The following is a 25765-nucleotide window of genomic DNA, read 5'->3' as shown; positions in this document are numbered from 1 at the left end:
GGAAACCAAGCCTTATGAGGAATGGTTGAAGGAGCAGGGTATGTTTAGCCCGGAAAAAAGGAGACTCAGAGGAATTATGATAGCCGTCTTCAAGTATCTCAAGGGCTGTCACATGGAAAATGGAGCAAGCTTGTTTTCTCCTGCTCCACAGGCTGGGGCCCAAACCAATGGAGTCAAGTTACAAGAAAGGAGATTCTGACTAAACATCAGGAAGAACCTTCTGACAGTGAAATGGTCTCCCTCGAGAAGTGGCGGACTCTCCTTCCTTGGAGGTTTTTAAGCAGAGGTTGGATGGCCACCTATAATATATGAACTAGTTGAGCTTTCTGCATTGCAGGGGGCTGGCCTAGATGGCCCTTGGGTCTCTTTCAACTCTACAGATCTACGATTCTGTGATTCTAAATGCTGCCTGTAGTAGGTTCTACTCTGGAGCTCTCAGCTTGCTAATCTCATTGTGGACTAGCTCTCTTGGCTCACTGGAAACTCTGGGTCGGCCTTAGGTCGACCATAGCATTGGTAATAGTGGGGTATTAATGTGGCTTGCTCGTTCTGATATGTTTTGCTGCTGGTTAAAGAACCTTTCCCAGAACCGCAGGTCCTGCTGGGTCTTGTGTCACAACCTAAGCATATGTAAAAGAGTCGGTAGTCAACATGCTTAAATAATGACAACATTGCATTTGCTCCTTAACACAAGGTGGCCTGAAATGCCTCTCCACTGCTTTTTCCTCCCCAAAATGTTTTTTTACATTACCAGTTTTTAACATAGTCCATAGCTGATCTGTCTGTGGGAAACGGATGCAAAACTAACTTAACTTACCGGATATGATTTCTGCATCAACACCCATTTTTTTCTGCCTGCGCTGTACTGTTTTCTCATTGTGTTCTTTCATTTGATATTTGCATTTAATTGTTGTTGTTTTTTGATTTTTGCACATTTTTCTCAGCGTCTTTGTGGAATGAAGAGCAGGCTACAGATATCCAAAAATAAACAATAACATACATAAAAACTAGGGCGAGATCCCTTTTGAGATTTATTTGCATTAAATCTTGGGTATCTAGTTGTTTGGATTCAGCAAAATTTGGGCTTTCTAACTTGGGCTTGTGAAGAGCGCTAGAGTGCTCAGTTTTTTTCAGAGGTCATTAAGATAATCTACTGAACAGCTGTACACAGTACATCAAAGCCAAGTGCTTTGGACAAAAGCTTAGTCCTTTTCAAAGTGTTCAGTACACCTCTATCTAACATGTACTTGGGTCATTTTGTCCTAATGCTGCTATAGATTTTTTGGGGCGGGGCTATACCCCAGAAATTATTAACTGGTAGGATTTTGATTATTTGGGAAGTGAAGGGAAAAATAGAAGCTGCAGAAGACTTTCTGAGCTGGCCTATGCAAAATGACCTGGCCACGCTGGGGCCATTAAGAAACAATACAAGGCCATTGACAATGCAAGAGAACTGTCTTTCCCCCACTTGCCATGAGGTGTGAACATAGACTGGGGGTTTGGAAGGTTGCCAGCATAACTGGATGTAAGGTGACAGAAAAAGAGAGTCCTGAGCAAGGGTTGCTGGGAAGAAGAAGAAGGAAGGAAGACTGGGATCCATCTTGGGCAGGTTGGCCGCAGGCTGGCTGGGAGAGATGCCTTGGCTGCATTGATGTGAGGTACAAGTCCCTCTTGAAATAACCATGCTGTGAGATCTGTACTCCCTCCATGCAGACTGTAAATAGGTGAATGAACAGTATTTCTTAAATCTATGGCATTCTCTGCCGTGTCTCAATTCTCCAAAAGAACACAGACCCTGGGTGAGTGTCTGGAACCCCATGGATTCTTGCCACTGCTTGGCAGAGAGAGGGGGAAGCACCCAACTTTTGTAACAATATTATTTATGGAACCCTAATGAATATTAAACATGTTGCAAATGTGTATGGGGGGAAAGCTGGACCTAAAATTTGGTCTTGTTCAGTGCTTGCAGGACTGGCGAGTCTATGGTGAAGCTACATGGAACCTACTCTTTAGTTCCTCTGCTACTATGCAACTGTGCTACAGAATCATGAATCATAGAATCATAGAGTTGGAAGAGACCACAAGGGCCATTGAGTCCAACCCCCTGCCATGAAAATGTATATGAAAATGTATATGGATTGGCTGAAGAATTATATTTTCAGGACTCCCTTTCTCCCTCCTTCCATTTCTCATGCGCGCGCGCACACACACACACACACACACACACACAGCAATGTCCTGTGTAAGTGAACGAAATAAGCATCTGATTGACAAGAAGTGTTTATTTCTCCAAGGTCCCTTTGCTGAAAAAACGCTCCTTCTGAGCTAGGTGAGCCCTCAAGCCCGTGGTAGACAGCATACAGAATAAACGATCCTCAGGCTCCCACAGCCTTTGGTGAGAAATGTGCACTCAAGAATTCCATCCCATAACAAAGCCAAAGGGAATTCTTGGAAATGAACCATTCTGTTTTACAGAGAGAGAGAGAGACGCTGAGAAAGCAGCTTGGCTTTCTAGTTGTTACAGAAAATATGGATACTGTTTTCACTAACAACCCTGGAGTTCTCTGCCGTTGGGGAAGGCAGGGAGAGCTGTGCTTTAAAAAAAAAAAAAGTGCTGCACAGATAAAAGGCCTATTAATCAAAGAGCAAATATTGTTCTAAGCCGTGCTTGAGTCTGGGCTTATCAAATTAATGGGCTCCCCCACCGCCACCCCTCTTATATTTTTGTAAGAGCATGCATCTCTCTCTCCCCCCCACCTGCTCTGTGCTGTTTTTCTTTATATGGTAACGCGCTTGACATGCTAGCCAAGAATCGTGAGTTTTTCCAGACATGTACATTCTTCCTTCATGTGTTCCATTGGCTAAGCCCTATCTCTGCTGCATAGCATAACAGTAAGTGCACTGTCAGCTCCGCGCTCTCTCTCTCTCTCTCTCTCTCTCTCTCTCTCTCGTGCTTTCCATTAGGAGGACGGAAGGACGGTTATGAACAATATTCTGTGTCATGGGCATTCATGAATCCAGGGGTACAGTTCTAGTTTTGTTTATGGCAGAGATCTCAATCCAGCCAACTAGTTTTGAAAATGTGGCCTTCACCTCTTCAGGCTTTTGTTTTGTTTTTCATTTAATAAAAACCACAGCTCTTTTACTTCGTAGGTGAGCAAGCATTTGAACCCAGGCCTTTGCCAGCCAATGTCAAATTCACTGTCCGCTAGTTACACCTTTTTTTTGCTCGCATTCCAGTGCGGGATTTTTCTACACAGCGAGAGAGGGATAAAAACAGTAGGAGTTTAAGCAGATTAAGGAAGCCCTCATCTCTCATCGCCTCAGGAGCAGGTGAGAAGTTAATAAGGTTATTCTGAAATCACCTTTGGGCAGCAGGGCTTGGCTGGCTTATGACTAAACCGTTGGAGGAGTAGGCCTACCTCAGATTAATCCCGTGGAGTCTCACTTTCAACAGGGGGAGGCTGCCTGACGGTTAGATAAATCTCCTTGACCAGATGTTTTGAGGAGGTCAGGTTCCCCTCCCTGTCAACCCACTTTGAAGCAGCTTCAGTTCTCCTGTGGGTTTGGATGCACCAGTTAAACAGGGCTCAGAGCAAACCAGCCTTCTGCTTTGTAAATTTTGGAACTGAAGGTGGGGAGGGAAATGCCCCGCTGCTTTACAATGTCTCTACCGACGGTGAAGAGGTTTTACATCTGCATTTGCCCTGCTGTCTCCTTGCCTCCGCTCCCTCTCTGTAATAAAGTTGTGATTATGACAATAGTGGCCCAATTTGCAGGCTGTCAACAAGGACCGCACCTTGCAGGACTGAAGAAAGGAAACCATATGGCTGGTTTCAGGTCTTTATGTCTGAAACTGGGCACAAGGTTCAAGAGAGATAGTATACTTTCCACTCCTCTGCCTAACAGTCTCCCTGCCTGAGCAGCAGTGGTATCTGTGGTGATGTTGGAGACCTCAAGGACATCTGCCTCACCATCAACAGTGGCTCAGGATTTCTATGGCTGACAAGACAAGCCTTGAAGTTCTCCAGAAGTTCTCCACAGTTCTGTGGAAAAGCATAGAAACACATACATGTATAAATAATACTGGGGCATAAGAGAAAAGAGAAGAGAAATGATTACAAGGGGAGTAGATTTTACAAAGTTCGCTCCTGAGACAGACTTAGCAGGAGCAATGACAGCAGCTCCAGTGTTTAGCTCCAGGGCCCATGAGAAAGACTCCATGGGACTCCCTTCCTCAGTGAGCCTACCTCCTCTCTGTAACAGGTCTGGGGGCTCTTGTCAATGGGTCCTGCACTCAGCCCTCTCAGCAGATGCCTGACCATGCTGGTCATTAACGTCAGGCCTGGACAGGGGGCAAGAGAAGCTGAGATATTATTATCTCGCACAGGTAACACCTTATGGAGAGGTGTGTTCATTGGCCAATTCTTTTTTGTTCCATCCCATGGAGTGTTCTGTCAACAAGCAACTTCTTACCTGCCTCTTTCTGCATTTTGCTGATGCCATGGAAATTGCTGCAGCATCGCACCAAGGTAGCAGAAGAAGGTGTGGATCACGCACAGGAGATTTCTCTGCACACCAGCGTTGCCTCTCCTGCAAGCTGGAGCAGTAGCAGCAGTTCTCCAAAACGGCCAAGGTCACTCAAGTTACCCCGGCAGCCTGGAAAGTAGTTGAAGTAAAGAACATGATAACAGCCTGTTGGATGGGGCCAATGGGCCATCGTCCTGTTGTCACAGCAGCCATCCAGATGTCTATGGGAAGCCCCACAGCAGGACGTGAGTGGGACAGCGGTCTCCCCACTTGCAGCTACTGTAATCTAAGGAAAGGCCCAGAGATCGCTGCAATATTTCCTGGTTATGATGTGGGTGGCATTTGCTGAACACAATACATCCACTTACCTTGCATCCCTATCCAGCTTGGCTTTTCTCTGGGAAAAGAGAAGTTTGCTGTTTGTTTTCTTTTCCACTTTGCCTCCTGGTACCGCAGTTTATTTTATGACTTCCCTAAGCTTTAAATATTTCTGCTGCTCGCTGACATATTCTGCAGGGATCCATGTGATTAATAATCCTGGGAATGACGGTTAGTGAAATAGCACTAAGTTCCATGAGAATACCCATTTTTCAAACACTAAGCCTCTGATCCTCTAACCACCAACTTTCTTGAATAGTTGGCACTGGATATGATGGGGCTGCTCCAGAGCCGGTGCTGGCTTGAAGGATGATGAATGCATGCGGAGCTTAATAAATTGCCCGGCATGTTGAGTTGCTCAACATTATATATCATAAATAGAGATGGAGATGGCTGCTGAATCCATTGCTGTAGCGAAAAGTATAGGGCCTTCATACAGTAGCTGATTAATTAAAGTATTCATATGAAATTGTGCTCTGATTGTTTTTTGAGGGTAACAGCCAGAGGCTGCGCCGAGGCGCTTTGACTAGCTAGATGCAAACCAGACACCCAGCTTGTATTTGCATCTGTGCGTATTTCAAATCTGATGAAAAGCAGGAAATGGAAAAACTTGGCAACTCTCCCTGGTTTGGCTTAGCAGAGCCTTTTGGCTTGGTGCATATTTGCGCTCCGTGGGCTGCAGGGAAGTTTAGGTTCATGTGCATCGGGGGTTAGTTTCTTCTGGGGCCATGCGAAGCGATGGGTAAAATGAATTAAGAAACTTTGCTGGGCGTGTTCACAGGAGAAGCAAAAGGTATGCAGCCTTCTGGAGGGGGGCGGTGCTCTCCTGGTGCCTTAGAAGCCCCCACTCCATTCCAATCCTAAATGTACAAAGTGGTCAAGGGAAGTCTACACATGCTCAGAAACCCTCTCATGCAAAAATACGCTCTGTTGCTCTGGTGTAGAAGTGGCTGTGGAACAGTAGTTGTTGTTAGCCGCTCTGAGCCCAGCTTCAGCTGGGGAGGGCGGGATATAAATATAAATATAAATATATTATTTATTATTATTATAGTTTCTAGGGCTATATGTTTAATTGGGTGATCGATGAGATTAACATCGCAATCTTTTACACACTTCCCTGTGTGTAATCTCCGCTAAACTCTGTAGGGCTTACTTCAGGGGATAGATGCCCTGCTATAGTTTTAAAACTGACTATAATTGTGCCCCAATTAACTCGGACTTCATCTTTTAAAAAATTGTTTTCATTAGAGGCACTTTTCTTTCACATTAAGTTGAGAATGCTCCTTTATAATCTAAGGCAGAGATGGGACAACATGTAGGTTTCCCACCTTGATCTAAAGTGATAAGAGTTTTCTTTTTTAAAAAATTCAGAACCATTGTTTTTTGTCATTTAGTCTGACTCTTCATGGGGCTTGAATAACTCAGGGAAGCTACGAGTTATGCTGTGCAGGGCCACCCAAGATGGACAGGTCATAGTTTTGACTAAACGTGATCCACCTGGAGCAGGAACCGGCAAGCCACTTGACAGTATGCTTGTCAAGAAAACTCCATGGACAAAAACTATTGTTTTACTCATGTGCAAATTTAACAAATACATGAAAATTGACATCTTTTATTGCATGATGGGCAGCCTTAGTTTTTTGTCCTATTATGTTGTGCCTTTAGAGAACAGGTCTGCAAAGCATTGCAGAAGAAGGTGTGAGATTCTCCTCCAGAATATTCTAAGGGGGATTAACTGCAAGAATTTAAAGAGGTGCATATTGATCTTCCAAAGGTCTATCCTTCTGCTGGGTCACTATCATAGAATCGTAGAGATGGAAGGGTCCCAAGGGTCATCTAGTCCAACCCTCTGCAATGTAGCAACCTCAACTTTGCCCAGTCCCAGGTTCAATCGAAGCTTTGTTTGTGTCAGAGATTGGCCCTAGCATTTATTGACAGTGCACAAGCTCAAATGTGTTAGCGCATGAAGCCGCAAGCAGACTGAAGTGGTTCTGAGTGGATGCCGACCACATTTCCTTTGTTGCCAAGTAACACAGCCTTGTATTTACAGTGGTACCTCGGGTTACATACGCTTCAGGTTACATATGCTTCAGGTTACAGACTCCGCTAACCCAGAAATAGTACCTCGGGTTAAGAACTTTGCTTCAGGATGAGAACAGAAATTGTGCTCTGGCGGTGCGGCAGCAGCAGGAGGCCCCATTAGCTAAAGTAGTGCTTCAGGTTAAGAACAGTTTCAGGTTAAGAACGGACCTCTGGAACGAATTAAGTACCGTATTTTTCGCTCTATAAGACGCACCAGACCACAAGACGCACCTAGTTTTTGGAGGAGGAAAACAAGAAAAAATATATTCTGGATCTCAGAAGGCAGAACAGCAAGAGGGATCGCTGCGCAGTGAAAGCAGCAATCCCTCTTGCTGTTCTGGCTTCTGGGATAGCTGCGCAGCCTGCATTCGCTCCATAAGACGCACACACATTTCCCCTTACTTTTTAGGAGGGAAAAAGTGAGTCTTATAGAGCAAAAAATACGGTACTTAACCCGAGGTACCACTGTATCTGAAACCCAGGAGAGAGACTGCCAGTCAGAGTAGATAATACTGAGGTACATGGACCCATGGTTTGTCTCAGCATAAGGCAGCTTCCTTGGTTCCTGTGAGTAGCCATATCTGTCAGCCAAATGGGCTTCTGGAAGGATGTACATATGTTTGTGTGTTGGTGAAACGGCAGAAGTGTGACAGAGACAGTCAGCTCAATGAGCCATGCAGACAAGCGCCGAAAGGAAATCCTTGTTATCCCAGGGAAATGTTTTTCTTCTGCTTGAAGCACCTTAGCTGGTGATGGAGATCAACAGCCTCCCATATGCCGAGAGTATTTGCTGACTCCGAGCTCTGGCCCCTCTCCTTTCAAAGCGGACTTCACGGCGATCTTATATCAAGGCAGCAGTTGCCAGCGTGTGACTTCCATCGCTCCACCCGCCCCCCTCCTCATTTGACACCACCATATTTATGATCTCCTGTCATTGTAATGGAATTTGCCATGCTAAGCTTTTCTGTTTACACTGACGTTTAGCATACTGTATGTGTTAGTTCTTTGGCTTGCGGATTTGGACATGCTGATGATCTGGCGCTGTGCGTGTATTTATGGGTGCTGTCAAAGGAGAGGAAAGTGAAGAGGTGTATCCCAGATCATCTGTCAAATGTGTTTGACCCTTAAATCCCCCAAGGCTGGCTCAGCGTGGGTGGTCCAGTGTTCATTGTTTTCCCACCCACACCCTCCACACCCACACCCCAAAATGAAGGAATGACGTAGGGATTTAAAACTGCTTTGGGGTGCATTGGCATTTTGTCAAGGACAGGTTGCTGTTCGCATTTGGAGAGCGTCCTTCACTCATCTTGTTCAAGCTTATTATAGACAGCTGCTTTATCCAGGCCCCGGGGGTGGTGGGGGGTAGGGAAAACAAACAAAAAACTGGATAGGAGTAATTAAGACTACATCTCACAGAATCCATGGCTTTAGGCTAGGCAAAATGAGCTTGCACCAGGGTTATCCAACTTCTGTTGATGGGCATAAATCCTTACAGCAGAGGCTGACCTTTCGTCTCTTTGCTTTTTCCTCCCCTTCCAGGAAGATTTGCCGGCACTGCAAGTGTCCCCAGGCAGAGCACTTTGAAACAGTGATGCCTTTGGAAATGGAGAAGACCGTGACCAAGCTGATGTTTGACTTCCAGCGGAATTCGACTTCGGATGATGACTCAGGTTGTGCCTTGGAAGAATATGCTTGGGTTCCTCCAGGGCTGAAGCCGGAACAGGTACACTTCATTGCTGCTTGTGGCTGAAAGTGCATGGTGCATGCAAGTGATAAGGTCCTGCCAGGCATAATGCTTTTACCTGTGACTATCTAAAAAGAAACGAGGTGGAGGGCGCTGTCAGTGGAAGCCCTTGAAATCCCTTCATTGCAACCATCTTGCAAATGCTCTGGGCAGGCAAGAATATATTCCTCATAAAAAGGTAAAGGGACCTCTGACCATTAAGTCCAGTCACAGACGACTCTAGTGTTGCAGCGCTCATCTCGCTTTACTGGCCGAGGGAGCTGGCGTACAGCTTCCGGGTCATGTGGCCAGCATGACTAAGCCGCTTCTGGCAAACCAGAGCAGTGCACGGAAACACCGTTTACCTTCCCGCTGGAGTGGTACCTATTTATCTACTTGCATTTTGATGTGCTTTTGAACTGCTAGGTTGGCAGGAGATATTTCTCATACGCATAGCCAAAACACTGGCACCATCTCCCACAATGGCATCACCCTTTCTTGGTGATTTGTTGGTGATTCACTTCTTGCTGTGGGGCCATTTCCTCGCCAGAGTGGTGCATGCTCTAGTTATCTCCCGCTTGGACTACTGCAATGCGCTCTACGTGGGGCTACCTTTGAAAGTGACCCGGAAATTGCAGTTAATCCAGAATGTGGCAGCTAGACTGGTGACTGTGCCGCCGGGACCACATAACACTGGTCCTGAGAGATCTGCATTGGCTCCCAGTATGTTTCCAAGCACAATTCAAAGTGTTGGTGCTGACCTTTAAAGCCCTAAACGGCCTTGGTCCTGTATACCTGAAGGAGCGTCTCCACCCCCATCGTTCAGCCCGGACCCTGAGATCCAGCGTCGAGGGCCTTCTGGTGGTTCCCTCATTGCGAGAAGTGATGTTACAGAGAACCAGACAGAGGCCCTTCTCGGTAGTGGTGCCCACCCTGTGGAACACCCTCCCTTCAGATGTGAAGGAAATAAGCAGCTATCCTATCTTCCCATCTGAAGGCAGCCCTGTTTTTAATATTTAATGCTGTATTGTTTTTAACACTCGATTGGGAGCCGCCCAGAGTGGCTGGAGAAACTCAGCCAGATGGGCGGGGTATAAATAATAAATTATTATTATTATATTATATTCCTTAGTGCTGATGGTTACAGCTGTGTGTACGAAGACACTCTTTCATCTATGGGAGGTCCTTGGTCATATGAACACTATTTTTTATAGAGTTATAAAACAATGACAGTTTTGCTAGTCATCAAGGCACTTAGAACAGCTGTAGCGCAGGTGAAGCTGACCTGGACTTTGGCTTAGTGGGTTGAGCACATGGTAGTCATTTCGACAGAGCTTCCTAGATGAGCTTGTTTGTTATACTCGATTGGTTGCAGCTGAACCAGGCTTGTTTCAGGAAACAGCACAGTTATGACTGAACGGCCTCCTGAACCACCTGTGGTGACCTCAGATGGAGAAGTGAAGGAGAAGGTTTGGATTGATTAATAGAATTTTTAGAATTCACAGGCAGCCCGTTCAACCTAAGGGACTCTGAAGGAGGCTGACATTTAAGACCATGCAAAATATATCCATAAAACAGCACTCCAGGTAAAGTCACTAGCAGCGGAGCTAAGAAGAAAGCAAATGCTGAGCCAGTATAGGATAGCGCAGGAGTAGATAACATGGTGTCCTCCACGTTTTACAGACTGCAGCTCCTATAAGCTCCAGCAAGCATGGCCATCAGCTCCAGCAAGAGATTGTGGGAACTGTAAGCCAACAAGATCTGGAGGGCAACATATTGGCTCCCCCAGGGGCAGGGGATAGAGCGCTGGGCTTAGGCTGAAAAGATCCGGATTCAAATATCCTTTCAGCCACTTGGTTTCCTTAGACCAGTCTCACCCACTTAGCCAATTGAACGAGGAAGCATGTATGCCCACTGTTTAGCCCATTGGAGATAGTAAGCTAGGAAGCAACTTCAGAGCCTCTGCCAAAGTGCCTGGCTAACTGTGAGTGAGGCTACTTGGGAGGAAGGGGAGGTCCACCTTTGTGGACCAGGACCTAACCAAGAGCCTCCAGCTGCTGCTCCTCCTATACAGGCACCCAGTCTGAGCTGCTTCGTTCCTGAATCCGCAGCTCTCCTTCAAGCTGCAGCCTGCCTGACCTGGGAAAATGGACAAAGGCTCAAATTAAGCACTCCACATTGACACTCCAAAGAGGGTCAAGGTCAGGGTCAACCCTGATTGCTAGCGTATGGTTCATTACGCCAGCTCCTCAGGCAGGATTGCGAAAAGGCTACCATTACTCTCTTGCAGTAGGATGCTGTTAAGAAGCTGAGCAGGTCTTTCGTTGTGGTAGTGCAGGGCACACATGCAGCCATGTGCACCAGGAAGATAATAGCAATGGTATAACCCTGTCAGAAGATGATTAATTCTACAGCGCATGGCATTTGAAGGGAAAGGAAGTGTCTGGTGCTCTTGCGATTTGAGAGAGCATGTCTCCCGTACCCCTGAAAAATCAAACTACTTCTTCTTGTGCTGTTTCAGATTTGCTGGAAAAAGTGTTCCAGTGCCTAAAGCGAGCCTTTTCTTTTGCCAGTCAGGGACATTAATAAGACGGATGTACCAAGGCACGCTGCCAGTGTAAAACATTTACATGTTTCTATTACTTACACTTTGCTTGATTCATTCAGCCTTTCCCATGATCATTTTACACTTGAGACCCGGAGCTTAATTTGCCAAGGACGTTGCAAATGTGGCTAGCTCGGATAATTGCTATGGTAATCGTTTTCAAATCATCCAGAGGAGGCCTTCCTTCTCATTGCTATAATGTGTTCTTTGAACTTGAATCTGATGCTTTCCTCTTGGCTTGGTTCAAAAACCGTCCTGCAGTCCCTGAAATGTTTTGGCGCTCCCTTTCCTGTAGGTTGTAAATATTATCTGATTGGAGGAGTTCAAGCTTTTCTTTTTCTTTCCCTCTCTTCCCCCGCTTTTCCTGCAAACTCTATAGTGTTGTGCTGTGAAGATCTTGGCTCCTTAACGTTACAGTTATCCTAAGCTGGATCTTATAAATTCAAAGGTAGTGAGGACCTCTGCCAATCTTAACAAATTATATATGTTTTTCTCTGTGCCTGCTGAATGACTGGGGAAAGGGGGCTACAATTTAGAGGGGATGCAATTTAGAAGAGTGCACATCCTTGCTGCTTTCCCTCAAGTATTGCCTTCTCAGAAGGTGTCCGCCTCCAGCCCGAGCCTTCAAACGCTTTTAACTCTCCTTTAGTGAAATCCTCAGTGCGAATGTCTTGACATTAGAGTCTTTAAAAGGGGGGAAATGGAAGAAGAACGCAGCAGCAAATGGGCTGGCAGCGCTTCTGTCCTTGGTGTGTCTTAGTAATTTGAAGGCCCAGGACTTTGGCGTAGTCTGTGAATTGAAGGCATGAGAACAGCAAATGAAGCTGCATTATAGCTGCTTAGCAACACACTCTCTGCCTGTAGGTGCTTAGCAACAGGTGATCTTTCATTCCTGGTGTGCAGGCACTAGATTCCTACATATGATCAGGATTTAATGGTCTAGATGAGGAGTTGGGTAGCGTAGGGCACTGTTTCCACCTTCTGCAAGGTCTGGAGAGGCTCTTGCAAGTGATGCACTTAGGACCAAAGTGTGTCAAAACCTGAAACTATAGGGTTTTTGCAGAACAACATGTAGGAAGACCATTTGGGCACCTTTGGGAGGAAGGGTGGGATATATATTCTAGTAATAAGTAGTAGTAGTAGTCCTAAGGACGCGGGTGGCGCTGTGGTCTAAACCACAGAGCCTAGGGCTTGCTGATCAGAAGGTCGGCAGTTCAAATCCCTGCAACGGGGTGAGCTCCCATTGCTCAGTCCCTGCTCCTGCCAACCTAGCAGTTTGAAAGCAGGTCAGTGCAAGTAGATAAATAGGTACCACTTCAGCGGGAAGGTAAATGGCGTTTCCGTGCACTGCTCTGGTTCACCAGAAGCTGCTTAGTCATGCTGGCCACATGACCTGGTAGCTGTATGCAACCCCAAAGTCGTTTGCGACTGGACTTAATGGTCAGGGTCCTTTTACCTTTACCTTTAGTAGTCTTCCACAGTCCCCTGAGACAGACAGATGCCAACAAGCAACATGTATTTCCCTCTCCATTTGCTAGCTGGACTGGTTTCTGGACTTGGCTGTAGGCTGGATGAGGGCCAATAAACAGACACTCAAATGGAGGCGCTGTTTGTGGGTGGTTCTGGAGTCCAGATGATTGGCCTGTTTTGGATGGGGTCATCCAAAGAGCAGGAAGAGCAGATTCATAACCTAGGGATGCTCCCGGATCCATCTTTGCCTCCAGAGGCCCAGGTAACCATTTCTCTACTGGGATAGGCTGACCACTGTTGTCTATGTGCTGATAATCTCCAGTCTGGATTACTACAAGGTGCTGTATGTGGGGCTGCCCTTGAGGCTGCCCTGGATTGCAGTGGCTTGACTGCCAACATGTTGCCCCATTGTGGGAAGAATTGCACTGGCTGCCAATTAGCTATGGAGCTAAGTTCAAGGTGCCTGTTTTGGTATATAAAGCCGTACAGATTGAGACCAGAATACAGTGGTACTTTGGTTTTCAAACATCTTTGTTGACAAACATTTCAGTTTACAAACACCGTAAACCTGGAAGTAAATGCTTCGGTTTTCGAACAGGCCTTGGAAGTCGAACATGCCACGTGGCTTCTGCTGAGTGCAGGATCCTGAGGCCTAGCTGTTGGCTGTTGAGTCCTGAGCACCCGCACAACATGGAGGTGATATTTGGGCATATTTGGTTCCTGTGTACAGTCAGTCTGTGCTTATCTCATCTCAGAAGCACTCGTACAACCAGTTTGGGCCTTGGTTTTCGAACGTTTCAGAACCTGAACGTTCTTCTGGAATGGATTCCATTCTTTTGGAACGGATTACCACTGTACCTGAAAAATCACCTCACCCCTTATGTGCTCTGCAAGTGAGGGCCTCCTGTAGATGCCATCTTGCGATGAGGACTGTTGCACACGATGTAGGAATTGGGCCTTTTGTATTGTGGCACCTATATGTTGGAATTCCCTCCCCTTGAATATTAGACAGATGCTGTCTCTGTTGTCTTACCAGCATCTGCCACATCCATATTAGAACTGTTCTTAAGATAGAGCCCCCCTGGATTAGGGCAATGGCCCACATAGACCAGCATGTTCTCACACGTGCCGTCTGGATGCCTGTAGGAAACTCACAAGCAACACCTGAGTGCAAGAGCACTCTCCCCTCCTGCAGTTTCTGGCAACCAGTGTTCAGAAGCATTCTTGGCCACCAAACCAAGGCAAACATAGCCACCACCATGGCTTAGTAGCTATCAGTGGCCTTATCCCCCACGAAGCTGCCTAATCCACCTTTTAAACCATCCAATTCATTTTACTGTCTTAGGCTGCTTTGGGCTGACTCGCTGAATCATCACTTTGTCATGGGGATGGGGATGTGGTAATGGGAGGGATATACATTTAATAAATAAATAACAGATGCCAGGTTACGTTACGTTTTCATTCTGCCGCAATATTACATTGGAAGTAGTTCTGTGAGGTAGTTTGATAGCTAGCACTCTTGCTAACTTTAATCAGAGCTAGAGATCTGAAGCCAACTATTTGTTCTTCCCTAGACCCAGGACACGTTAGCCCTGCTTGGCACCCCATCGTTTTTGACTGGGTGTAAATGTGTCCTTCAACTCTGATAATGCCTCTTGGGTGTCCAGATGGAGAGGCCTGGGCAACTGTGTTCTGCAACCCACTCAATTTGCTCAGGCTGAGCAATTTTCAGGCTCCTTTCCAGTGCACCTTTCTGTATCTTTTTTTTATTTCCAACCGCACACAACTTCTCTGTCTTATTCGTCGTGTGAAATTCACCGAATCCGTGTCTCTTGTTGACTCTTCCACACAGCGGTTAGATTGTCCGTGAATATATATCCCATAACGTCACAGCCACTGGCTAAGGGAAACTTAATGGGCAAAGAGCGACACATTTTTAATACTGGTTTAATTTCGACTGCAGAACTAGACGGCGAGAGGGATTTCACAGCTTATAAAGACGCAAGAGATAAGACAGAATTTTGATTTCCTCCTAGAGGAAACTGCATGAATAGAACCAGATCTCCAGCTGATGTAAATAAGCCTAGTTTGATGCTTCGGTGGAGCTGCATTGATTTATTCCAGCTGAACATCTGGTTCATAATTTATGGCCAAGCACTACAGACTTCTTCGTTGCTGTGCTGTTAAATTTCATAGGGTTCTTGAGAATTCACAGTACGCTGGGTGTGCGTGGTGGAACCTTCATGGTCTGAGCTGGAGGAACCCTGGTTATCTGGCTTCCACGCTTTCTCCCTTGCCTGTCCCAAGAAGAAATACAAATTTATTCAGTACTGTATTTCTCTTGGATTGATTTAAATGGCAGTAGAAACCAGCTCACACAGGAACCAGGACCATTGGTGCATCTATCTCAGTATTGTGTACACCAGCCACATTCCTTCCAGGTATTTTGGGATACAATTCCCATCATCCCTGAGCATCAGCCACGTTGGCTGGGGCTGACCAGAGTTGTAATCCAGAATATCTGGAGAGCAGCAGGCTGGAGAAGGCTAGTCTATGCTGACTGGCATTAGCACTCTTCAACACAACTCTCCAACAAACAAAGAGCTGGGGAAGGTCTCTTGCCAACCTTCTGCCGCCTAGTATAGGGTCTCTGCTAATGGCACATATCCCCACCTTCATTTGCTTAGCGACTGGGCCATTCTCAGCAATTGCATCCCTGTTGCATCAGAAGTCATGGGATTTGGTTAAATTCTAACCTAGTTCTAGGAATTTAGGGGAGTCTTGCCCTCCAATAAACATACAACAATATCAAGACTTCCCTGAATATTGAAGCATAGCACATCAAGGAGGATAAGTTAACCTTTCTCCCTGATATCTAGTGTCTTGTGTGCAGGGGTTTTCCTACACGGAGGAGCACTTCAAAAATGGACAGACATAATATTGGACAGTTGAATTGTTGTTGGTTAGTCGTTTAGTTGTGTCCGACTCTTTGTTTATTGTTGTTGTTTAGTTGTGTCTGACTCTTCGTGACCCCATGGACCAGAGCATGCCAGGCAAACTCATGCTGGTAGCTTCAAGAACACTGTCCAACCATCTCGTCCTCTGTCATCCCCTTCTTGTGCCCTCCATCTTTCCCAACATCAGGGTCTTTTCCAGGGAGTCTTCTCTTCTCATGAGGTGGCCAAAGTATTGGAACCTCAGCTTCAGGATCTATCCTTCCAGTGAGCACTAAGGGCTGATTTCCTTAAGAATGGAGAGGTTTGATCTTGCAGTCCATGGGACTCCAAGAGTCTCCTCCAGCAGCATAATTCAAAAGCATCAATTCAAAAGCGATCAGTCTTCTTTATGGTCCAGCTCTCACTTCCATACATCACTACTGGGAAGACCATAGCTTTAACTATACGGACCTTTGTTGACAAGGTGATGTCTCTGCTTTTTAAGAATAGGTTTAAGAATTGAAGAATAGGATTTGTATTTGTATTTTCAGGTTTTGTTCAATGGCTGCTTCTCATGCAGAGGGCATAAATCCATGCTTGGCACAAAGTAAACAGGCTGGAGAAGGAATTTAGTCTTATTATGCCAATTCATCAAATGGGTAGGAAAGCTGACCTCCCCACCCCTCAAATTACAGACTACATTCAAATTAAGGATTCCTAAAACTGCATGCAGTTTTAAACTTTTCATGTGCCAAGGGTGGCCATTTGATGGACCCAGCAATTAAAACATTTGCAAGCAAATTGTGGAGCCTGAACATTTCGAATGCGATTGAAGTTAATACAGAAATAGTTCTTCAGAACCATAGTGTGTCTTCTAGAAAATCCAGGATAAAATGTTATAACTTGGGTTTCCCCATGGAGATGCTAGAGGATGCTTTTCCAAAAATACCTGTATAAGCAGACAACTTCACAAGGTTAGAATAAATAAGATGCAATTTATTTTTACAATCTGTGGGTTAAAAAAAATAAATTTGGATTACCCGCCCCCCTAAAGAAAGTTTGACAAGGATGAAAATTTAACGATACAGATTCCCGAAAGGATATGATATCTGTTTCCAGCACTCAGATCTTCTTATGGTATTGTTGACCATACTCAAAAATACAATTTCTTATATTTTATTATCTGTCAGCCCTTAGTGAGTTTGGGCCTCAATATCTTTCATGCTGGGTAATGGATTCAGTTTTAAGAGGTACTGAGCATAGGCTTTGATCTATTTCCTTGTATAACACTGGCACTACAGGTTATTTTAAGAAACACAGATATAAGTGAAATGTAATGGGGAGATCTAACTGAAAATTTAAGGATCAATGTTTAGGGGAAAACATTTTTAATTATTATCCACGCCTGCAGCAAGGCATTAAGTTGAAAGCCTAGTCATTCCGCAAGGTGTTCCCACTCTTGATTCCCCAGTGCCATTAGATAAAACGGTTATTGATACAGATGACTTCTTCAATTCAGCGCTCACTTATGCACATGCAAGTTTTATTGGCAATAGTGCAACAGTCCTCAACCAGTTGGGGGGGTAAGCCAGGAAGTTTGTCATGCTTAAATCACATTGAAATAAATGGGATGTTATAGTTTAAGACTTACTCGGGTCCCATGAATTCCAAGAGGACTAAAGCAGCTTTAAGTATCTCATTATGTGGAATTGAGCAGTATTGATTTCAGTGGAATTTACTTCTCAATGCCATGCATGGGTCTGCGCTGCCAAATCTCTTACCTATATGCAGGATCAAAGTGTTAATTCGGCCTTTGCCAACCTGGAGCTGATGGGAGCTGTATTCCAAAACATCTGGAGGACACCAGTTTGGCAAAGGCTGAGCTAACATAGCATTTTTAGCCACCAGATATCTTGTCCTTTGCTTCATAGTTTGGGGCTAAACATCAAATGAAAGGTTGGTTTCCAGCACCAGAGGCAAAGGATTATATGCACACCTTCTTGTTCCTTAATTATAATATGGATTAATGTGGTTTTCAAACAGCAACAAACGTACAGAGGTTCTGTTTGAGGGATGTTTATAGTGATAAAATCAGTTGTTTATACTGATTACATCTGCCTGTGTGATCCCTTTTCTGCCAGTCACTTTCCTGGAAATCCTGTTTAGACAGCCTGGCTGTTTGTGATCAATCACCTATGCTATTTTCTCTTTTGTTTATTGTAAATAGTGATTTAGATAGTGAGCCCCCTGAGCAGTGATGTACTGGTTTTCCTAAACTTTTCCTCAAAGTTTTAGTGCATCTTTTGTGCTCCACGCAATTAAGCACTATAAAACAGGAGAGAGCCATTCTTCATTGGGCAAACACGCTTCCTTATCCAATCATTCATTTCTTCAATGTTAGAATCACAGCTAAGCCCCATATGCCATTTTGAAGCAGAAACTGAGACATTGATGAATAACTTTGACAACATGGGAGTGTCTTTATTTAGTGTTTTTTTATTTAAAAACCCAACAACCACCCATGTGCAACAAGACATTTTTGTACTGTTTTGCTTGGATTCAACAAATGCTTGGATATGAGAACAAATGAAGCCAATTCCGCAAGCTAGCTAGATGCACATTAAAAAAAAACCTTTATCTAATGGCACAGAGGAATCTAGCATGGGAATATCTTGTGGAATTCTATTGTCTGGGCTCAACTGTACAGGTAGGAAGAGAACCACAAACAGAACCACTGTACTAAAGTATCTCCACTACCCCTCACACACAAGTAATCTAGGAAGATTTGATTTGATTTATTTCTGTGCTGCTTTTCATCCAAACAAATCCCAAAGCAGCTTACAAACAATAAATAGCAATGACATGATAGGTAAAGGGTAAAGGGGACCACTAACCATTAGGTCCAGTCATGACCGGCTCTGGGGTTGCGGCGCTCATCTCGCTTTATTGGCCAAGGGAGCCGGCGTACAGCTTCTGGGTCATGTGGCCAGCATGACTAAGCCACTTCTGGCGAACCAGAGCAGCGCACGGAAACGCCGTTTACCTTCCCGCCGGAGCGGTACCTATTTATCTACTTGCACTTTTTGACGTGCTTTCGAACTGCTAGGTCGGCAGGAGCAGGGACTGAGCAACAGGAGCTCATCCTGTTGCGGGGATTCAAACCGCCGACCTTCTGATCGGCAAGTCCTAGGCTCTGTGGTTTAACCCACAGCGCCACCCGCGTCCCATAATGACATTATAGAACATTACAAATACAGCACAAATCATATAGAATAATTAACTAATCATCCGTGAAACAATTACAATCTATAAAACACTGTTAACAAAGCAGCAATGGGAAAATAAGCTAAACATCACAGTTAAAGCAAAGTCATATTCCATGATTAATGAATCAATACAGCATTTATAATCTATAAGACAATATTAACAGCATAAACAACCAAAAGGTAAACTAAGTGCCGTTAAGTTCATACACCCTCATAACTCATAAAATTCACTCTGTTCAGCTCATTAAAATACACATCCACATAATATACCTGTGTCAACTCCCTCCTGAAGGTCTTTAAAACTGGAGGTGGGCAGCACAGGTGGAACCAACCCCTGCCTGATGCCCAAAAGAGTCTCTCTCCTCATAGTTCTTCCTCTGGAAAGAGCTCTCCTATGAAGGCTCCTGTGGCTGGAGGTGGGGCAAGGCAGGTGGGAAAAGCTATTACCTGCTGGCCAACACAGAATCTCTCTCCCCTCACCATGGGTACCATTTTCAGTGATATCAAAAGCCACTGAAATATCACATGAGAGTAACAGAGTTGTACTCCCCTTGTACTTCTTCCAATACAGGTGAGTCAATCGTGAAGCAGAACCTCAACTGAAGCGGCTCCCCTGTTACGGTGATGATCGCTTTCTCTCAAACCTAATTTGTTTTAGGCGTCAATTATAATCCAGATGAACGGTTGCTGACAGCCCTCTCAATTTGCGCCTCATGCAGAGAACATATAGTTCTGTCTATAGACCCTTCAAAATTTTCACAAGAATGACAACCTTCTTTAGCTGTGTTATTGTTCCTGTATGTCAAGGTTTTTGAGAAAACAGACAAACACAATGCTTTCTTTAAGAAATAAAATAATAGCCCACTGTAAACATACAAAGCACCATGTAAAAACACCCACCCACCCCAAAACCCTCAATTTATTTCGTTTCAACAGGGAATATGAATGCTCTTTCAGCATAGGAAAATAGGTGGGACCATCAAGGCTGCCATGTCTGAGGCCTAAGGGAGATCTAACTAGAAGGCTTAAAGAGGAGGCAAGCTCAGCCTCAAATGCCTTTTAAAGCATCTGCTGTTGCTGCTTTCTCTCCTAAATCAGGGTTTCTTTCTACGCTCTCACACAGAGGGGTCATGAGACAGAGCCACAAGTGGCTTTCACACACGCACCCAGCCGAAACAGTCACACATCTCATTATATAAACAGCTAGGCATGCCGACATAACAAATTCATTTCAGAGCAAAGTGGGTCAGTCGGCAAGGGTAAGAATTCAACAACCGCAGATGTGTTTGTGAAACAGAGGGGCCGGTGCTTTAGGAACAAAATTCTTAGGAAGGTCTGCCTAAAGCCATTCCTTTTGTTTCTCCCATCCCAAGCACAGAGAAGTTTGCAGTGTTTTCAGTGCAATATAGAGTTTGGACCGCACACGACTTCACAAGGTCACTAGCTGGAATACAACCACAGTTAACGTGTGTGTATTATGTGCACATGCCTATTAATAGGACTGTTCATAGGTACTGCCATTTGCAATTGGATTTCTGCTGTGATTCAGAGAAAATAGGATCTGAGTTGGCTGGGTGAGGGGGGGGGGAACCCATTTTTCTGCCCACTTGTCTTTGCTGCTTCTACCTGTTGCCGCCCCTCTTCTTTTGTTGCCTACCGGCTTGCAGGTATTATAGCCATGTTTTTGCTCTCTTAAAAGAGTCTTTGAAAAGAGGCCCCATGGAACATGTGTACTCTGTGTCCATGGAGCCTCTTTTAAAGGACTCACCCTGTATAAGTGTGCACATTCACTAATGGCAACTGTGCATGTAAACAGATAGAGTGACAATGATGCAACCGATAGGCAGGATAAGAGCTGTGCATGAAACACATGCTCAGCAGAAGGCGGCCAGTTAGGCACTGCAAAAGGGGGAGGGCGCATCATCAAAAAAAGAGGTCATTGATTTGTGTAAAATTTGTATGTGGGAATTTATGTGTATAGATGCAAATTTAGAAATAATTACTAAAATGCATTCGTTTCTTGAAAAGCATTTCTAAGCCTTTTAATATGTTTAAATACAGTGGTATCTCGGGTTAAGAACTTGATTCGTTGTGGAGGTCCGTTCTTAACTTGAAACTGTTCTTAACCTGAGGTACCACTTTAGCTAATGGGGCCTCCCGCTGCCACCGCGCCACTGCCGCACAATTTCTATTCTCATCCTGAAGCAAAGTTCCTAACCCAAGGTACTATTTCTGGGTTAGCGGAGTCTGTAACCTGAAACGTCTGTAACCTGAAGTGTCTTTAACCCGAGGTACCACTGTAGGTAAAAACATCAAAACAAGAAACTATGTCACTGGATGACACTGATTATCTGTATTTAAATGGAAATACAACACATCCCACTATAGTAGGAAAGACAACAGGTGACTTGTTTGCTGCCCGGCTGCTAACTGCTGCTTCATTGCCTCAGCTGCTCTTCTTTCTTAATGGTTCTTTATTTGGAAGCCAGATTTGTATTGAGCTGCCCTCAGATAGAGGACTGTCCACTGGTGGCCCTTTGAAAAAAGTAGGACGCATGGCCACCATAATTCAACACTGTAAATATGGTGGAAACAGGCAGACTGAGGGATCAGCAGAACTGTGGAATGAGTGGTTCTGAAGATCCAAACCTACCAGATCTGGGACTAAAGGTACCATGTGAAAGAAAGCCCTGTTCTTCAAAGTCTCCATTGCACAATTTATTGGAATCACTTACTGTGTGAATCATGATGGTTTGGATCATTCCAGCCATTGCTCAGAAACTTAGAAGTAAGTTAAAGCATCGTTTATAAAATCTCCAAGTAGTTCATAATATACATAAGAATGATAGAAGCCAACCAGTGCTAATACTTAAAACATTCAGATAAGCAGAGACATAATTGCAACAGCTACAGCAGCCAGACTCAAGGGGGGAAACCCCTCATATCAGCCACCAGGAAACATCATGTTAAATAGAGAGGTTTTTAGCTGTCTATGAAAACATCCCACCATCGGTGCTTGCCTGCTCTCCATAGGGAGCTCATTCCCCTCCTCCGTGTGACCCATAAATTATTGTGAGAATCTTGAAAATCCTTTTTTTAATGTTTAGGAAAGGGTCAGGCCAAGTGTGGAAATTCTCCAGAACTCAGATTAGATGAGATAAACCTGAGAATGGCTATAGTGTGTCTGAAGGACTTGGAACCGTGGAAGCTTATCATTAAAGCCCCTGTGTTTAAAACTGCAGGATCCCTCTGTTGAGGGCCTGACTCATCGTTTCGAACATTTGCAGTTGGCATCATCCAGCCCTGGCTGGAAATCTTAACTGTCAAGTGAGACGTTGTCACGCTTAACTGGCGTACCAGCTATTATTTCCTGAGGACATGAAATGCTGCAGAATTAAAACATTTAAAGGGGCCTGGTTTATGTAGCACCACATCAAAACAAAATGCATCTGTCAAATGTAGCCCGCCCTCTAATATATGCATGCAAATACTATGCAACATTGGTTAAGCTTGTTTGTTTTTTAATAATAAAAAACAAAAGTAAGTCCCAGTGAATTCAGTGAGACTTCCTTCCTAGAAAGTACAAGAATGCTGTCTTAAGATACAGCATTATTACTGCACTAAAACCAAACCACTCTACCTGCAGAGGGTCATGGTGGCAAACAAACTAGCATGATGGTGATAGTAATGTTAATAAGTTGACTCTGGCCAAATTGAAAGTGTAGAAAATGTGCTTCTCCAGTGCTTGTTTCATAGAGATTTATGCTCTGACCTTAGTTTGCCTATACTTCAGAAATATACTGGGAGTTTTGAACAGTGTCTTGCCACTCTGCTGCTCCTAGATAAGATAAAAGTCCCCTGGATGGTTAAGTCCAGTCAAAGGCGACTCTGGGGTTGCAGCGCTCATCTCGCTTTCAGGCCGAGGGAGCCAGCGTTTGTCCACAGACAGCTTCCCGGGTCCTGTGGCCAGCATGACGAAACCACTTCTGGCACAATGGAACACCATGACGGAAACCAGAGTGCATGGAAACACCATTTACTTTCCTGCCACAGCAGTACCTATTGATCTACTTGCATTGGCATGCTTTAGAACTGCTAGGTTGGCAGGAGTTGGGACAGAGCAATGGGTGCTCACCCCGTCACGAGGATTCAAACCGCCGACCTTCTGATTGGCAAGCCCAAGAGGCTCAGTGGTTTAGACCACAGCTCCACCCACATCCCTAGATAAGAATCCCTGTATAAGATAACAAGTGGCCAAATATTTTGCAGCAACAATCAAAAACAACATATAATGACTAGCTCTGAGGAGGAGTATAATATATCAACAGATGGTCATCCTTAGGTCACAAGGGTTCCCTTCTGACAGATCAATGACCAAGTGGAACTACTTTTTAATATATATGAGATTTTACACTATTTTATTTTTTTCGGAGCTTTTCAGTTTTGTAACTGGTGTTTTTGTCTTGATACTGGTCACTGACCGTAATAAAAAGACTATACCAAGTCCTCACCACCAGACACTAAACCATTCAATAGCACACTGATAAAATACCACAAGGAGCCATCTAGTGGCTCATGCTCCCTTTTAAACAAATAAATCTTCTCCCAACTTCCTGTAAAACCTGAACAAGCTGATCGTATGAGTTTTCCACTAGGTAGGACTTGTTCAGAATGGGCACCACCATGGGGGACACTCTGAGAGCCAGTGTGGTGTAGTGGTTAAGAGCGGTAGTCTCGTAATCTGGGGAACCGGGTTCGCGTCTCCGCTCCTCCACATGCAGCTGCTAGATGACCTTGGGCCAGTCACACTTCTTTGAAGTCTCTCAGCCCCACTCACCTCACAGAGTGTTTGTTGTGGGGGAGGAAGGGAAAGGAGAATGTTAGCCGCTTTGAGACTCCTGAAGGGGAGTGAAAGGCGGGATATCAAATCCAAACTCTTCTTCTTCTTCTGTTCTTCTTCACCAGCCACCTCTCCTCAGATGACAAAGGGATGAGGGAGAACTTCCAACCATGATTTCAAAGCCTAGAGGTGTATAGGATGGAATGCTCCTTCATTTCAAGATAGTGTCATGTCTTTAGTAACTGGGACAAAACTCTATTAGTGTATTAAAGCTCAAAACCAGCTTTTTGAATTGGGGTTGGAAACTAAGCAACTAATAAATCTATATGCATATCATAGAGAGCAGGTGTGCATTAGAACTTGCAGGGTCACACTGTCACCATACGTTCTCCACTCTCAATTTTCTTCTTCTGGTGTACACTGAGAAATTTCTGGCATTTTGGACGCTTGCTATACTCCTCCTTTGAATGTAATGTAAAAGATAAATCATAGGCTAATGGTTGCACTTCACAAATGCTTGTCTGTTAATGTTTGTTGTTTAAAAGTGTTGCAAGACGATGTTGCCCTGAAGCTGGCTCCTAGAAGCACGTTTTGCCATCTCAGGGAGTTTTTAATGTCTTGATTATCGGTACATTATCTCCCCATGGGTGTAATCTGTCAGGAATATAAATCCATAGAAGGTGCTGCAGAAAGATTTAGATCTGGCCAATAATAATAAAAAAATGACTCACATTTTCTCCAGCCATTTTGTGCGTCTTGTTTTAAAATTACACTGTTGTTCAAAATTATATGAGGTACAATTAAAATTTCAGCAAACGCCAGGCTTGGCAATTGCACACTTTCTTCTATAGTCCTGAGGGCTCTTTCCCCGCCTTCGGTACTGTAAAAGAAAGCTGAAATTCTCATGAGTCTGCATATTTTTCCAGCATCCATTAAAAAACCATACTGGTGAGGAGGTCATGGCATGCACTTGTCCTTTTTGGATCTTTAACTCATTGGCTTTTGATGAGCATTAAAAAAAAAAATTAATCTGCCAGGTAGGCCACACTTTGACTTATATACCTTGCTCCCATAGCTTGCCCCCATTTGTGCACATACCTTGGAAGTCGAACAGAATCCGTTCCGGAAGTCCATTCGACTTCCAAAACGTTCGGAATCCAAAGTGCGGCTTCTGATTGGCTGCAGGAAGGTCCTGCAGCCAATCGGAAGCTGCGGAAGCCCCTTTGGACGTTTGGCTTCCAAAAATAGTTCACAAACCGGAACAGTCACTTCCAGGTTTGTTGCGTTTGGGAGCCAAAACGTTCGAGAACTAAGCTGTTTGACTTCCAAGGTACGACTGTATTTACAAAGTTTAAGGTGGGACACATCCTCAAAAAAATTCTTCTGAATCTCAGTGTGTTCCATGGGGATTACTCCCCGGTAAGTGTACATGGGTTTGCATTCATTCCTTAACATAAATAGCAACACCCTAGAGGTCCCGGGCCCTAAAGAAGTCAGATTAGCCTCAACCAGGGCCAGGGCCTTTTCAGCACTGGCTCCAGCCTGTTGGAACGCTCTGTCTCATGAGACCAGGGCCCTGCGGGATCTGATTTCTTTCCGCAGGGCCTGCAAGACAGAGCTGTTCCGCCTGGCCTTTGGTTTTGACTCAGTCCGACCCTTATGTTTCCCACCCTTTATGTGATCTATGGGCTACTTTTAAAATGAGGCTGCGTTTTAAATTGCATTTTAACCTGTATTTTAAATTGTCCCCCCCCCCCCCATTATGTTTTTACTGTAACTTTTACTGGTGTTAGCCACCCTGAGCCCGGCTCTGGCCAGGGAGGATGGGGCATAAATAAAAAATTTTATTATTATTATTATTATTATTATTATTATTATTATTATTATTTAATTTGAACGCTTAATGCCCATCACATTCTGAAGGGATGTACTTCT

General features: G+C 44.6%; 1 protein-coding gene across 2 annotated transcripts in view; it reads left to right on the top strand.

Annotated features, from left to right (window-relative positions):
* The window catches only part of PRICKLE2 (prickle planar cell polarity protein 2), a 254848-nt gene that overhangs the window by 169396 nt on the left and 59687 nt on the right, over nucleotides 1-25765 (top strand). For both annotated transcript variants that reach the window (XM_083424929.1, XM_083424930.1), the window contains one exon: nucleotides 8530-8713. In XM_083424929.1, the coding sequence (XP_083281055.1) occupies nucleotides 8530-8713 (184 nt within the window). The remainder of the gene's footprint in view (nucleotides 1-8529; nucleotides 8714-25765) is intronic.

The sequence above is a fragment of the Podarcis tiliguerta genome (genome assembly GCF_965153285.1).
Source record: "Podarcis tiliguerta genome assembly, chromosome: 2".
Lineage (NCBI taxonomy): Eukaryota > Metazoa > Chordata > Lepidosauria > Squamata > Lacertidae > Podarcis > Podarcis tiliguerta.
This window is presented reverse-complemented; position numbering and strand designations above follow the sequence as displayed.